This window comes from Mesoplodon densirostris, chromosome 20, assembly GCF_025265405.1.
Source record: "Mesoplodon densirostris isolate mMesDen1 chromosome 20, mMesDen1 primary haplotype, whole genome shotgun sequence".
Lineage (NCBI taxonomy): Eukaryota > Metazoa > Chordata > Mammalia > Artiodactyla > Ziphiidae > Mesoplodon > Mesoplodon densirostris.
Window position 1 is genome coordinate 22,227,371 of NC_082680.1, and position 15,592 is coordinate 22,242,962.

Below are 15,592 nucleotides of genomic sequence, written 5' to 3' on the forward strand. Positions count from 1 at the left end.
ATGAATCGATTTCAGTCTCTGCTGCATTGGTCGCAGACTGAAGGCATGCTCCCTGAAGCTGGCTCACTGTAGCTGAATGTGTGCACCAGAAATAGGAGAATCCCATGGCCTTCTTGCCATAGCTCTTTTGAGAATGTCATTTTGAATATTCTGATCTTACCTTGGGCTTAACTCTCTGTTATTATGCTAGCTGCTATATTTTCTCCACCCTTATAACTTCCAAAGGAGATAAATGGATTTGAGATATAGAGCCTAGTCATTTGGGATTTGAGGTTTGATAATGCCCTAATTGGTTAAAGATAATACAAGGAGATTTTGAATGTCCGTCCTCAGTAGTCTCGAATTTACTTACTGAATGTTACTCAGATTTTAGTTTCCTTGTTTTTCTTTCAAACCTTAGTTTGTATATTGATTGTATATTCTGGGAACTTTGCTTCAGACATTTGTGCTACTTTTGAAGAAGAATCTGTTACAAGATGAATTTCTAATTGTATTATGTATCCGTAGTCATTTTATTATTCCTTTTGGTAGCACAGAACTTTGAAAGCAACTTCTGAAGCATCCAGCATTGAGAGTCCTACATGTCACCACTTCAAGTACAGACTGACAGTCTTGAAAGCCATGGTTGTTATCTTTGCCCTATGTATGTGCTGTTCTTCTGGTATTAGAAAATCCTATGTATGTGCTGTTCTTCTGGTATTAGAAAATAGTATCACACAGATATTCATAGGGAATAGTGTGAAAAAAATTTGACTTGAGGAATTGCTCAAGAAGTAGTTTGGTACTTTTTAGTATGTACCCCACAACTTTGATCATGGTCTCAACTATTAATTTTGTTTTTGTTAAATCAAGTGTTAGGATAAATAAATCTTTTTTTTTTCCATTTTGATTAAAAGGGTAGGGAAGGAAAAGGGCCTGCTTGAGGCAAATCTTTTTTTCTTTTTTAAGATTTTAGATCTTAATGCTTAGACTGTAACTCTAAAGCATTATGAGGGATTTGAGGCCTGTTCTAGATACATAGAAATCATTTATCTAGTCCAGGTCCTTCACTTTATAGACCTGGGAACTGGCTTAGTGCTTCTCAACCTTGTCTGTGGTCAGGGACCAGTCTTTTTCCTTCCCCAATGCATGGCAGGCCAATAACTCTGTAAACTACAATAAAGATGAGGTACTGGAAAAAGTAATTTTAAAATGACACACACAGTTTTAAATGCTTCCTCTTAATTTCTGTGGTTATCTCAATGTCGACGGATTACAGAGAGTTCGAGGACTAGAACAGTCCATGGACCACACTTTGTCTATTACTGCCCTCACTTTATCTATCACTGCCCAAGGTCGAGGTTGGCAGACTATGACCATGGGCCAAATCCAGCTCATCCCTTGTTTTTTGTATGTCCTGTAAGCTAAGAATTGTTTTTGCATTTTAAATGATTTTTAAAATACACAATAATAACAATATTTTCTTATATATGAGAATTATACAGAATTCAAATTTTAATAAAGTTTTATTGAAACAGAGCCACACACATGCCTTTAAGTATTGTCTGTGGCTGCTTCTCCTCTGTAATGATGGGGTTGAGGCAAGGCTGAATAGCTGAGACAGAGACCATATGGTCTACAAAGCCTCATATATTTTCTCTCTGGCCCTTTACAGAAAAAGTTAAGATCTGAAGGTTTGGCTCTAGGACAAAGCAATGGATTAGTAGTTAGTGGTAAAGTTGAGAGTACAAATACATTTTAAAATGTGCTTTAAATATTAGTATTAGCTGATATGTATTGTCAGGCTCTGTGCTTAGTACTTTAGATGCTATTTTTTGTTCCCATTTAATCTCCCCAGTGCTGCCCTTTTATAAAAGGTTAGGTAAGTTTAGATCCCTTGTGGTCTAGTTATGGATACCTTTATTGCTCCTAAAACTCTTAACTCTACTGAGTTTTGTGGGGTTTTTACCCATATCTGGTGAATTAAAATGGTTCAATTATTTTCTAATGTGGATTTTGTTATCAGCATCTGGTTTGGAAAATTCAGCTTCTTCTTCCCTGTTGCTACATAGCTCTGCAGTGATGTTTCTGTGTGTTCAGGTCCAATGAATGAGATGCATATGACTCAAAAATGTTTTGAAAACAGATATTTCTAGTGAAAAGATTACTCCTTTCAAAGTCAACTAAAACAAAGCAAAACTGCAACTAAACTGTAATGGCAGATTTCTGTTTCAAAATAGCAAAGATATAATAGGTAAGGCTGAGACTTTAGGTAACTTTTGGAGGAACGATAAGGCTTTCTATGTTTTGCCTCTACCACGCATTAAGCTGCACAGTAAAAGCTCCCACCATATTATCATCAAGGGTTGTTAAGCTACGTTCTTACACTTCTTGTTTAAAGCAGGTTCTGAAGTCCTCGAAGTATGCGATAAAAAAACTCAGCTTTTCATGGTAGCTGTTATTTCTTTGTTTTCCTACTTTTGGCATGTGATCACTCAGCAACTAAATAAAGATATAGCGATAGCTGTCATCTTTACATTTGAAACATGAGCTTGCTTCATGATAAAGACCCTTTACAAGCCAAATCTTCATGTTGGGATTTCTTCCTGGAATAAAAAATATATATATTGCTGTGAAAGCTTATTCATTATGATGAAAGAATAACTACAGTTTCACATTATGGTACTTGCTATTTTGTGCTACTTTTGTCACTTTATAAACATCTGGAAAAGAATTATGTTCATTGCTTACAGTCAAGAGTGAAAGTCTTAGCAAAATCTCACTGCATCTTTTCAAGCCATGGCTAGTTTTTGTTATCCCAAGTCTGAAAGTATCCAAGATTTAGTGTAAGAGATGCTGATGCATGCTGCCCCAGCAGCTGTGTCCCAATTCTAGATAAGGCTATTCCTTTGTACCTTGTAATAAAGCCATCGACTAGATAGCTTATGTATTAAAGGGAGAAAGAAGAGCTTTATAAAGCTCTATACTTAGTAATATATGAGGCTTGCCTTCCAAATATTCCTAAAGAATGTATGTACTTTAGCATGGGACTGTTAATGAATGAAAATCTGGGACACATCAACAGTCATATATAACATATCTTTAACCATTTATTTGAATTTAATATTTCTGCTTTGTTTTAAATTTATGCTATAGAATATTGGTAAATGGTAACAACTCCTGTTCTCTCCAGGAGTACACAAAATCTTGTGTTAGATTTGAACTGTTAGAATAACTTGTAATTGAACTTTGCTTATTAGACTAGTTTTTAATATATTTATTAGTTTAACCATTGGTTGGGTAGTGTTATAGCAACACCCGCCCTCCCCTCTCCACCATCCCCACCCCGCCCCTATACACACACATACCACATGTAGTTGAGAAATGTTTTAGATTAATAAATTATATCTGGATTTTACTTAAACAGCGATTCTTTCTTTTGGAAGCCTACACATCTCAAAATTCTCTGTAGCTACTTTTTACCCAGTATAGCATGTGTAACATTCATTCCTCAGCATATATCATAGTGATTGAATTTCTGATTCTAAAAATTTTTGATGGCCAGAATTATTGTGGAAGGCAGTTCCTTTCTGCAGCTCGGCTGCAGGGAACCGGAGTTGCATGCGTTACTGTGTCTGGTAAACTTCTTGGAAGCAAGCCAATATGTTCTGGTGAGTTTCCATACATGTAAGCAGTGAGCACTAAAAGGCTTGCACAGTATTACAGCTGTTGCAAGACGAGGAAGCGGTGGGAAATTCAGCAGTGAAGCAGCAGCAGCAGCAGGCAGCCACAGTGGTAGTAAAGACAGGGCAGGCTCATCGTGAGAGGATTTCACAGTGCGAGGCAGCGAGCGTACAGCTCCCCATCCTTCTGCCTGAAGGAGGCAAACCCAAACTGTCTGTTGCAGGATTTTTCTGGTTTCGTGTGTATGATGTTAAGTCATGTGATAATACTGTACCACAAGTTGCCAACTTCGCTTTACTCTAGAGAGGATCCTTTGCTGCAGTGCTTTTTTTTCTTTTTCTTTCTTTCTTTTTTTTTTCTTGAAAGAGAAAAAATTGTGCAATGTATGTTTATGCCTACACCATGCCGAGGCGGCACTTACCAGTAAATAATCTTTGTATCCCTGAGGTAAGATACTGTTTCTGCTTTCCCTGCACAGTGCTGCTGCAGCACGGAGCTGATCCAAACATTCGGAACACTGATGGGAAATCAGCCCTGGACCTGGCGGATCCTTCAGCAAAAGCTGTCCTTACAGGTAAGAAAACAGAGCTGCCCGATTATTTTATCTACTAGCTATTGGATGTATTAGCTTGCTTTTATAAAATCTTTATGTTCTGAATTTTATTTTTTTTCTACTGATAAAAGCTCAACAAATATATATGCCATTATCTCTACTTTATTATTGATTTGTTATGTTAACTGTTTTCGTTCATCACTATACTGGCATAAGCATAAGCAATAGGATTGCTTATTATACTTAGAATTTCTGAGAATTACAGCATTAAATGATAGCATAATTATTCATGCTTTAGACTTTCTTTTTATGGTTTGTATTGTAATTTCCTATACCTCATCTTCTCAGTTGATTCTTTTGAAGACCTTCACTATTGAGCAAGCAAGGGCATTTGTATTACTTTATAATAAAAGTAGTTTTGATTGGAAAGACAACCTGCTGCCTTATGCTTAGATCAATGGTTAAATAAAATATGATGCCGCTCCTCCCTTGCCCCTCTGTTTATATTTTTATCATTATCTTCTCCCTTTTACCATGATAGCAAAGTACTTTTTAACTGAGGCAGTGGATTACCTTCTTTCTTCAGATAGTGAAAAATTTTGGCTTAAGTATTGGTTTTATTAAGGCAAATGTCAGGAACCAACAAAGAGGAAATGCTGGAATAGAAAGGCTCTCTCAATAACAACAGAGGGAATAATGCTATAAGTGATGTGATATTGAGCAACCGTTTTCACTGATCTTCATTCGCAGAATGCTGCATTGGATCTATTTTTGTTTTTATTCTCAGCATCTGAGTTCTGCTGCCTTTGCCTTCTTTTACTTAACTGACATTTATAATTTGGAGCCTCTGTCACTGCAGTGCTCACAGTATTGTTTTAGGTTGTATGAAAGTAAATGACTTTTAGCTTCCTTTTAAATTTGTCCAGGTTTGAAGAAAATAAATCTTTTATTCACTTTTGAGTCCATTTTTAACAAAGATTCTGAGGTGAATGGAAAATATCTATATACAGAAAGCTTTGAAAATATGTGGAATTTTGCTTAATTACTCTGCATGGAAAGACAACTTCCCTCAGTGTTAAAATTAACATAATCTCTGCTAAATCAGAGTAATCTGATTTATCTAAATTTGTAAGAGCTTAGGTGATTCGGTTGCTGAATCATGCTAACATACACTAGAGGAATAAAACTATTTTAAACCAGTGTAGATAAGAAGAAATTTAAATATAATTGTTCGTTTTAAATAATGAAATTAAAGTCTGTAGCCTCAGGGCTGCTGTTTAGGTTCTGCAGCCTTTCAGTCTCTTCCTTTAGCAAAGCCCCGGGCAACGACTGCAGCCTTGGAGTGGTCTCTGACCAAAGGAGAAAATTCATAGTACTAAAGGGATGTTATAAATGCTGACCAAGACTGTCTCTGTATCTGTGTCCTCCATGTGACCTTTCCTTCTCTTCAATCCTCAACGCCTGCCTCCTCTGTTTGTTAGATTTGTCCATTTGTTCATTTAATGCAGCACTGCTTTAGATCCACTTTCACTTTTTTTAAAGACAAAGTTTGAATGTAAGTTATGAACAACAAGAAGCTATCTTCTAAGTGGAAGTGAATTTCAGGGGAGGTTACACTGGCTGTTAGTTTGGGAAAGAAATTTGGCAGAATAACTCATACAGACCAAATCTTCCTGGAGGACAGATACCATGTCTGTTAAACTTCCCTGGAAAAGCATCTAGCACTGTATTTGGCTTAGATAGGAAGATATTAAATTCTTGGTCATAATACTGAGCTCATTAATTGTTTTTTTCAAGAATATGCTCTCTTGGAAATGACATACAACTTTTCAGATATGATTTAAAAGAAAAACATTCTAGTGGAAAATATAAGCTAATGATATTTACACACTCGTGTTATATAATGCAGTGAAATATATTCCAAAATGTTTTTCTGCCCACGCAGGTTCTCTTCTAAGTAGTTCTTTCTGATGGAAAGAATTCCATTCTGATGGAATTATGGTGGAAGTATTATTTCCAAAGTTAAATTTAAAAGATTGAGCAGTGATAAAAAGAGAATCTTTTGAAAGTCTTAATTTAGAGTTATTAGAGATTATTCTAGGTGATGTGTCATTATTTTTATGCCAGATGTAGTTGTAGTACCATTACTTAACCTTGAGGGTGAAGTTTCTGTTCTTTATTTTTTTCGTCTTTGGGAATTTAATTGCCAAAGATGACTTCCAAATTTTTTTATGTTACTGCTTTTGTGCATTAGCCAAAATTGTGTATAGATACATGTATATTCCTTAAAGGAAATTAACAAAGTGAAAATCTCTCTTACCGAATATTTTAAAAGAAATAAATGACTAATACCCTCTTCCGCATAAAGAATGCATGAGTTTTTATAGAGCTGTATAAAACAACAACATACCCTTAGTTTTACAGCTAAGGGACCCCAGCATGTAGCCATCTGCTTTGAATAGTGCACTTAGGTATTTTAAAGAGAATAATCAATTGGAAAGACTCATTAAACTCTTTGTTGAATTATTAAGTGAATGATATGCTTAGAAGAGATCTTGAGGGTTTTTTGTTTGTTTTTGGTTAATGACTGAAGTTCTGGGCAGTCAACTGAAGGACTTGGAGGTGGTTTTATTTGTTTATTTTTTGTTTTTTAGGAAGCAAGGGTAGGAAAAGCCTAAACAAGCCTGTGTAAATTTCATTGAAGAGCAGTTTCGGTGTGTTATGATTATGGATTTTTTAAAATTTACTTATTTTGACCTTTTTTTCTAGGTATAAAAAATACATTCATTTAGAAATTAGGGAAAATAGGAAAAGTACAAAAAAGAAAAAATTACTCATTATTCTACCACCTACAGAGAACATTCTGGTATATTTTATCTATAACCTTTTGTTCTTAGTACACACACCCCACATTCTTCTTTCTCTTTAATCAAATCAGCCTTATACATTACATATTGCTTAACAATCTTTTTTTAAAATTTAGTTATATGAATATTCCCAGAAGGTGCTAAGTATTCTTCTGTAACATGAATTTATAAATTTCATGGTATCCTTCTATGGATATATTTTAGTTTTTTGAATGAATCCTCTAGTATTTACCATTTAGGTACAGTGTTTTCATCCTTTATTCTTCCTTGTGAATTTAGAGTTATTTTATCAATTCCATTGGAATTATGCTTCTTCACCATATTCAGACTTAGCATCCACACACATGTATCTCTCTATTCCTGAATGAAGTATGTGAGGATTTGGTGAATGAGAAGCTTCCTTTTTAAAGGGCTGCACTGTATGTGGTATTACTTTGCCAGAGCTACATGTAAATTAAAGGTGGTTGACAAAGGGAGTGTTCATTGAAGAGGATAAGGAGGTAGGAGTATTTGTTAATCATGTAAAGGGGATTCTGTGGGGTGCAGTGGGAAGTTGGGTCATAAGAAGAGTTGACAGCAGATTGAGGCTGAGAGTTTGGGAAAGGCTAGATGGCCAAAGGAGAGTTATTGTTGGCAGAACCGAGGATGACAGGGATGTCAAGTGAGTGAGTTTAGATGGTCACGAGGTTGCCAAGGTAATTCATCCCAGCAGTTTCCTAGTAGATTTAGGGATAGGGGAATAAGGGAGAGGGATATATTTGCACCAAGGTGTCTCAAGAATAAACTTTTGTCTGGACTCATTGCACTTCTGAGGAAATTCTAATCTGTGATTGATGGGCTGGCTCCCTTTCTAGAAGGAGTCATCTGTGGCTCAGGCTAGAGGCAATGTTGAGGGGTCTGGTATGTGCTTGCTGAGCCTGGTGTGTTAGATCAGCAAGATATATCTGGAATCCTATCTCTTTTTTGTTGTTGTTCTCCTTCTTCACTGCTTCCTACTGCTTTTCAGATAAAACGAAAGCCTTCAGCATGATCAGCGAAGACTTAAATGATCTGGACCCTGCCTCGGTAGGTTTGACTGCTAGGTTTTGCTTAAGCCAAAATTTAGGATTCCTTTCTTTTTCTCACGTTTCGAAGGCAACCTGTCAGTAATTCAGGTCTACCATACTTTCAAATTCCCAGTCCAACCATTTCTTACCAGCTTCACTGCTCTAGCCCTAGTACATGCCTTTCGTCTTTCATGACAGCGGTAGCTTCATAATGGGTCTCTCTGCCTCCACTATAGCTGGAGTGGGCTTTCTAAAGCATAAATCAGTGCTGTGATTAGAAAAGTCATTAATATATTCTCATTACCCCTGAATAAAATCCAGACTTTAACCCTAGCCGACCATGATCGGGCCCCTGCCTTGCATATCTCTGGTCTTGTCCTGTACTGTGTTCTCCCGTGAGCTCTTTGCTTCAGCTACAGCTGTATGCTTGCTGCTCCTCATACAGATGAAGCCCCTTTCTGTGTCTGGACCAACACATGCTCTTTACTAAAACTGGGACAGTGCCCCAGAACTTCACATGGGTCATCAGTCAAATCTCCACTCAAATGTTTACTCCTCAGAGAAGCCTTCTTGTTCTCAATCCCATTAGCTTACTTCATTTTCCTTATGGATTTATTACTTTATTTTCTTTATGGATATATGAAATTGCATTAGTTTGTTGTTATTTTTTTGCCCCAATAGAATGAAAGCTTCACAAGGATTTGGGCTTTTGTCTCTCTTGCTCGCTTCATTGTGCCCAGGACTTGGATGAGTCCATGAAACAATTGAATAAATAAGGACATCTAGGCTCCGATTACTGGTCACTGAGGGCAGCATATTTTCCAGGTCCTACAAGTACTCAATAGCTATTAATTATTTCACTCTCATGCCATATTGTAATAGTCTTATTAAATTTTCTACTTCTTAAAAATTGTTTTGACTTGCTTATAGTCATGTATACCTCTTAAAACACAGTGCATTAAAGTTTTTCTTTTTTCTAATTGGGGTGATGGGTACGGTATCTATTAAGCCTTTTATCAACAGATTTCTTGGTTAGTTCCTTTGCTTGAGAATATTCCAGTTCTGGAAAGATCAAACTTGCTGCAGCTGTCACATCAGACTTCCATATGTCAAACCAAGGCCTAATTTTTACTCTTCTTTTGGTTATTGTTCTGTTAATGGGCTGTTTTGCACATCAGCTGTACTAGAGTGGAGCATATTGCCTTTCATGTGTAGTACATTTTTACTATCAGCCTTCATGATTGAAGACAGATTTCTCATGTCCTTAATTTGAACTTAAGGAATTATTTTTATCAGTTATTAGGAAGTCTGATAGTACAGTGTACCTCCTAGAAAACAAACCATGAAAGGAAATCCTTTACGTTTAAAGAAAAGCTATATGTTTATCCACTTCAGTTTTATTAGGTGAAAATTATTGTTCAACATGAATTCCTGATTTTTTTAAAAAATTCCCTTTAGTATTCGAGTAAGAAAGTTAAAAATTGTCATTGAAATAAAACAGTGTGAATACTCATTTTAAAGATGTGTTGAAAATGTTAATCCCTTAACTAGTTGTTAAGAAAATTTTATTAATGGTTTGATCTGTCTATAATTTTGGACATGAGCAGGAAAATTAAGATTTTGTTATTAAAAGTGATTGAAACACTTTTTTGAAACCTTAAAATATGAAAAGGACTTAGGAGAGGAATATAAAAATAGTACCTTTTTAAAAAGACCATATGTGACATAGGTCACCATGATTTAAATTTTAAAGTGTTATTTGCATCTTGAACAAACAGGTCAAAGGTTAACCTGAAGCTAGTTCATTTCTTCTTTTTAGCACCTGTTCAATTCATTTAGTAGTTTTTATTGAATTGTCTTTTAGGTTACTTGCAGCAAGGCGAAGTTTTTTTTAGAAGTTAGCTTTATGTAAAATACAGTAATAATAATAGCAGCTGACAACTCCTGTATGCTTCTGTAAGCCAAGACCTGTTCTAAGGGCATTGAATCCTCATAACACTAGGAGATAGATATTATCACTGTACCTTTTTTTACACCAGAAGTTAGGTTACTTTTACAAGTTCACAGTCCTTAAGGGAAATTCTTGGGATTTCAACTCAAGCAGTTTGGCTCTAGAGTTCAGTGTTCTTATATGCGCAGAATCAGATTTTTTAACCTACTCATTCATTTAGAAGGATGTGGTATAAAACACGTTTGAAAAATTGGACTGACCCATAAATTCAGGGTTTAAATTCAATCCATTAATATAATGTTTCTCTACTTTCTTAGCTTAAAGATTGTTCTTTTCAAAAAGAAAAAAATTTACCTGATTAATATTACCTGCAAGATTTACCATTATATTATTATAAGAAAATGACTTACTTGGATAATAAATTGATTTATCCAACTTTATAAAGTCTGCTCTCTAGGCAGCAGGCTTGAGTAACATTCATTTGAAATATTGAGAAAACAGTATTTAGAAGTGTCGTCTTGACTTTAAAAAAATGCATAATGTGAGAGTTGCGAGTTAATTTTTATTTGGGGCAAAATGAGGACTACAGCCTGGGAGACAGCTAACAGATAACTCTGAGAGATAGCTCTCAGATGACTCTGAGAAACTGCTCCAAGGAAGTGAGGGGAGGAGCCAGGATATATAGGAGTTTTGCAACAAAAGGACAGGTAGTCAAAGATTATCTTCAATTAAAGAAAACCAGGTATCTCAAGTTAAGGAATTTAGCGCTTTTCTATGTATGGGAAGATGCAAGAGTCTGGGCTCACTGAAATCATTCCTTTGATATGCACCTCAGCTTTCTGGGACCAGTATCCTGTGTTTTCACAAACTGAGTTTCCTCAGGGCTCACTGCAGGGAGTGGCTGCAGTCTGATGGCTGCTAGATGGCAGGGATTCTTTTCAGCTCTGAGTTTCCTCAGGGCTCACCGGCTCACGTTGGAGGGTTGCAATCCTTGATGACTGTGACATCCTTTGTTTATTGATATGGCAAGAAATATTCCATTTATAAATATTCCATTCCATTTATAAATATTCCATTTATCAGAAGCTATAAGGAAAGATACAATAATCAAAATGTTTGAATTATTAATTTCATAATGAATAAGAGGCAGCTCAAATAATTTAAGTGTGTACACCTTAAATGAGTTACAGATAGTTAGATAAATATATGGAATGGGAGAGAACAGAAATTTTCTGTTTAGATAACCCAGAATTCTAGTATTTCACCCTCTTCCCATCAACCTTTTGTGTAATTAAAGCCAGCAGGCCTACTTTAATGATCATTAAAACCAGCATGATCATTTAACTCATCAAAAATGACATATTTGTGAAGCATAGTATCTTGTTAGTGTGTACTCTGAGAGCAACTGTCATTTTCCCTAGTAAACTGTAGCAACCTTACAGCATTTTCATTGCAATTTATGTTAGAGCTGCAACTACAGCCAAATTACTGTTTTAAATGGTTCTTTTAAATTTTCTTATAATAATGACTGTTAACATTTGCTTTCTTAAGTAGAACGTGCAACATTAGAATTCATTAATGCTTTAGTATTGTAAGGGTTAATGAAATTTTCATTCAACTTTTATTTTGACATAATTGTAGGTTCACATGTTGTTGTAAGAAATAATACAGGGAGGTTCCCAGTACCCTCTTTATTATTTTCCCTTAGTGGTAACATCTTGCAAAACTGTAGTATGGTATTACAACCAGAATATTGACATTGATGCACTCAAGATACAAAACATTTCCATCACCAGAAATACTGATTCTGTAGTTTTCCCTACTTGTAATGTCTTTATTTTGGTATTAGAGTAATGCTGGCTTCATAGAATGAATTAGGAAGTGTTCCATCTGCTTTTATTTTCTGGATGAGATTGTTTTCTAGAAGAAATTATTTCTTTTATAAATGTTTGGTAGAATTCACCAGTGAAACCATCTGGGCCTGGTACTTTCTTTTTTGGAAGATTATTATTCATTCAATATCTCTAATAGGTACAGGGCTAATTAGGTTATATATTTTTTCCTTATGTGTGTTTTGGTAGCTTATGTCTTTCAAGGAATTTCATCTAAGCTGTCAGATTTCTGTGTATAGGGTTGTTTGTAGTTTTCTTTTGTTAGATATCTTTTAATGTCTGCAGAATCTGTAGTGATAGCCTCTGTTGCATTCCTGATAACTGGTAATTTGTGTTTTCTCTTCTGTGTTACTAGTATTTCCTAGAAGTTTGTCAGTTTTATTGACCCTTTTCAAAGAACCAAGTCATTGTTTCATTGATTTTTTTTTTCAGTTATGTTGATTTCTGTTCTTATGTTTATTATTTCCTTCTGCTTACTTTGGGCTTATTTCACTCTTTTTCTTGGAGTGGTAGTTTAGAAAATTGATTTGAGACTTTTCCTCTTTTCTGATATATGCATTTAGTGCTATAAATTTCCCTCTAAGTACGACTTTGGCTGTATTCCACAAATTTTGATACGTTCTATTTTTAATTTTCATTCAGTTCAATATATTCTTTTTTAATTCTTGAGGCTTTCTCTGTAACCCACGGTTAAATAATTAGTAGATGTATGTTGTTTAGAATCTAAGTGTTTGGAGATTTTTCTATTACCTTTTTGATATACCTTCTAGTTTGATTTGATTGTGGTTGGACAACACTTGTTATGTTTTCAGTTCTTTTCATTAAAAAATTTTTGTTTTATGGCCCAGATTGTGGTCTATGTTAGTATATGTTAAATGGGCATGTAAAAAGAATGTGTTTTGGCTGTTGTTGGATGGAGCGTTCTATAAATGTCTGTTCCATCCTGTTTGTTGATGGTGTTATTGAGTTCTTCTCTGTCCTTGCTTATCTTTTCCCCACATGGCCTTGACTGACATCACAGGAGGAGAAGAGGGGTGACTTCGTTACCATTGGGCTGTAGTGAAAGTTTGTGGCAGTCTGTGGTCTCCACCAACACTGGTGAGGAGGGGCTAATTGTTACCTGGCAGAGATAAAGTCTTGTTTCCTAGTGAGCTTGCAAATTTAGACTCATCACAGGCCTTTGCTTCATGAGTAGGGGTAGAGCCACAGTTTTTTTGTTTTTGTTTTTTGGGGTTGTTTTTGTTTTTTGTAGTATTTGACTGGAAGAGGCAGTTATTGTCTAAAGGTTTTCTGTCATGCCAGACTTTTCCTTTCCCGGACCTTTGGCTTGAGAGAACAGACTTTTGTTTGTCTGCACCTATTGGCATTTTCTGAGTTGTCAGCTTCTTCAGTCTGTATATATGGGGCAAAAAGGACTTGAGAACTCACCACCATGAGTCATTCCTTGGGTACCAAGGTCCTTAACTGGTCTGCCTTCTTCTGTCCACCATTGAGAGTCTTCTTATATATATTTTACACATGATGTCCAGGTTTTTTTAGGTGTACTTAGTGGGAAGAATACAGAAAAGTACATCTGCTCCATTTTCCTAGAAGTAGAAGTCTTGAAACTATTTTTGATCAGTTATTACTATTTGGAATCAGTCATTTCTCGTATGTATACTCTTTAAGCATTGAGTGTAACTACATGAACAATAGGAATTTCGGTGGCATGCTTATTTTTCTAAATCTACCTGCTGATCAGAAACCTATATTTAAGCAACTGTGAGTTATGAGGGGTATGATTGGACGCTCAGTACTATTCACATAGTACTGCAGAGAACTTAATTGTTTAATGCATTAGCTTTTTATAGGTGAATAAAAAGCAAAATTATGATTTTAGCATTTACAGCTGAAATAATTGTGACTAAAAGTAAAAGTTACCAACAGCTTGCTGCTTTATCAGTTGGTAACTGGTAGATAAGCCCATAATCCCCTCCTTCATGATCTTCTTTCTGTGCTGTTCATTATTTCCATTTACTCTTTAGCTCAGCCCTAAGGTTGGAATAGCCCAGTAGCCAGTATTGTCCTAGTTTATCTAACGTAGGAGAATTACTTTTCTGAAAATTTAAAAAGTCATTGAAACACATGGCATGAGGCTTTATTATTTAAAAAATGAGGTGTCCCTGAATAGTGGAGTAAAGGGAGTAATTGATAATTATTTAGGATTAAAGAGGCTCTGTAATTAAAGTAACTAACAGTGTTGGAGAGTTTACTGATGGAATTTTTGCAGAATACCATCTTTTCCTGCTGTACTCCAGCTTTGTCAGTGTCCCTGCCTTACCTTGCTCATTGATAAGGCTGAGGAAACTGGAGCAGGGTGTGATGGTGCAAAAAAATATAGGTTGACCTGAAACAAAAACCTTCTTTGAACAGATACCCACTTTTGTGCCTGGTGTTTTCTAGCAGAACTTGCCTTACACCTACATTTTCCTACCTTCCAACGTGCTGTTTAAGCAGATATCAATGAGGAACATGTGCTAGCTGGTAGGAAGAAGCGAATGAGCTGTGTATACCCATTTGCTTAGGGAGCAGTTTCTCAGAGCTTTGGACTAGGATGGTTGTTGATGACCTAGGAGGCACTGTGCTCTTCCTAACCCTTTCCCCACTTTACGGAGGAAAAGCTATCACTAGCAGCAGGTTCATGGCCGTACTGCAAGACTGCAGCACTGGCTATATAGCACAGTTACACGAATTTTTGGAATCAAGAATATCTGCATTGGAATGTCAGTTCTGCTGTCTACCAGTTGTGTAGACTGGAAAGTTACTTTGCGTTTCGAAGCCTCAGTTTCCCAGTTTCCCAAATTCCGTGAGGAATTTCCTTTAGCAGTAGGTTATTAAGACCAGATGAGCCATAGATCTGCATCAGTATGATTAGGAGGGTGTGGTAGAATTCTTCTCCTCTAAAAGGTGTTGATTCCCTTGTCTCCCTCCTCTCCCACTGCCCATCCCCAAGTCTTCACATGTCTAATTTAGCTTGATGAAGAAAAGAGGGCATAGTTATTCTGTTTGGTGGCACAGAAGATGTTTGTTGTGTTTCTAATTCAGGAAAATGAATTAGATATACATTCATTAAATATATTAATATAAGGAAAGATGGGAAGTAAGGAAACTGCCCTGGAGCAAATTGTAGTAATTCAGACCTGAGAATGAAGCCAAAGTAGAATAAAGGAGAGAGAAGTAGACGGAAGAAAAAGGGGTGGGTCCAAAATACATGAAAAGCACAGATCTAGCATAATAACAGTATATGTGTACTTAACTTTTAAATTTATTTAGGATATTTGAAATAGACTAGCTGATTATTCAAATATTTGTGAGTATGTTTAGAAAGAGCTTCTCATATTTCATTGAAAAAATAGATGCCATCAGATAAGAACTTAGTGCTATGACCAGTTCCACCAACCTAGCTACATCTGTACTCAGATACTCTGCATTCCTTCTTACTACAATGAAAGAAGCATACTGCTTCTGGCTAAGGTCAGCCCTCTTCTGATTTTGCTCTGGATCCTATCCCATCTCACTTACTCAAGGACCTGCAATTATTTTCTCCCTATTGGCTTAAATCCATTTGCATATAGACAGAT

At 36.0% G+C, this 15,592-nt stretch overlaps 1 protein-coding gene across 1 annotated transcript in view; it reads left to right on the forward strand.

The window, feature by feature from the left end:
- The window catches only part of TNKS (tankyrase), a 181,380-nt gene that overhangs the window by 42,933 nt on the left and 122,855 nt on the right, over nucleotides 1–15,592 (forward strand). The window contains exon 3 of the mRNA XM_060085705.1: nucleotides 4,142–4,237. Within this exon, the coding sequence (XP_059941688.1) occupies nucleotides 4,142–4,237 (96 nt within the window). The remainder of the gene's footprint in view (nucleotides 1–4,141; nucleotides 4,238–15,592) is intronic.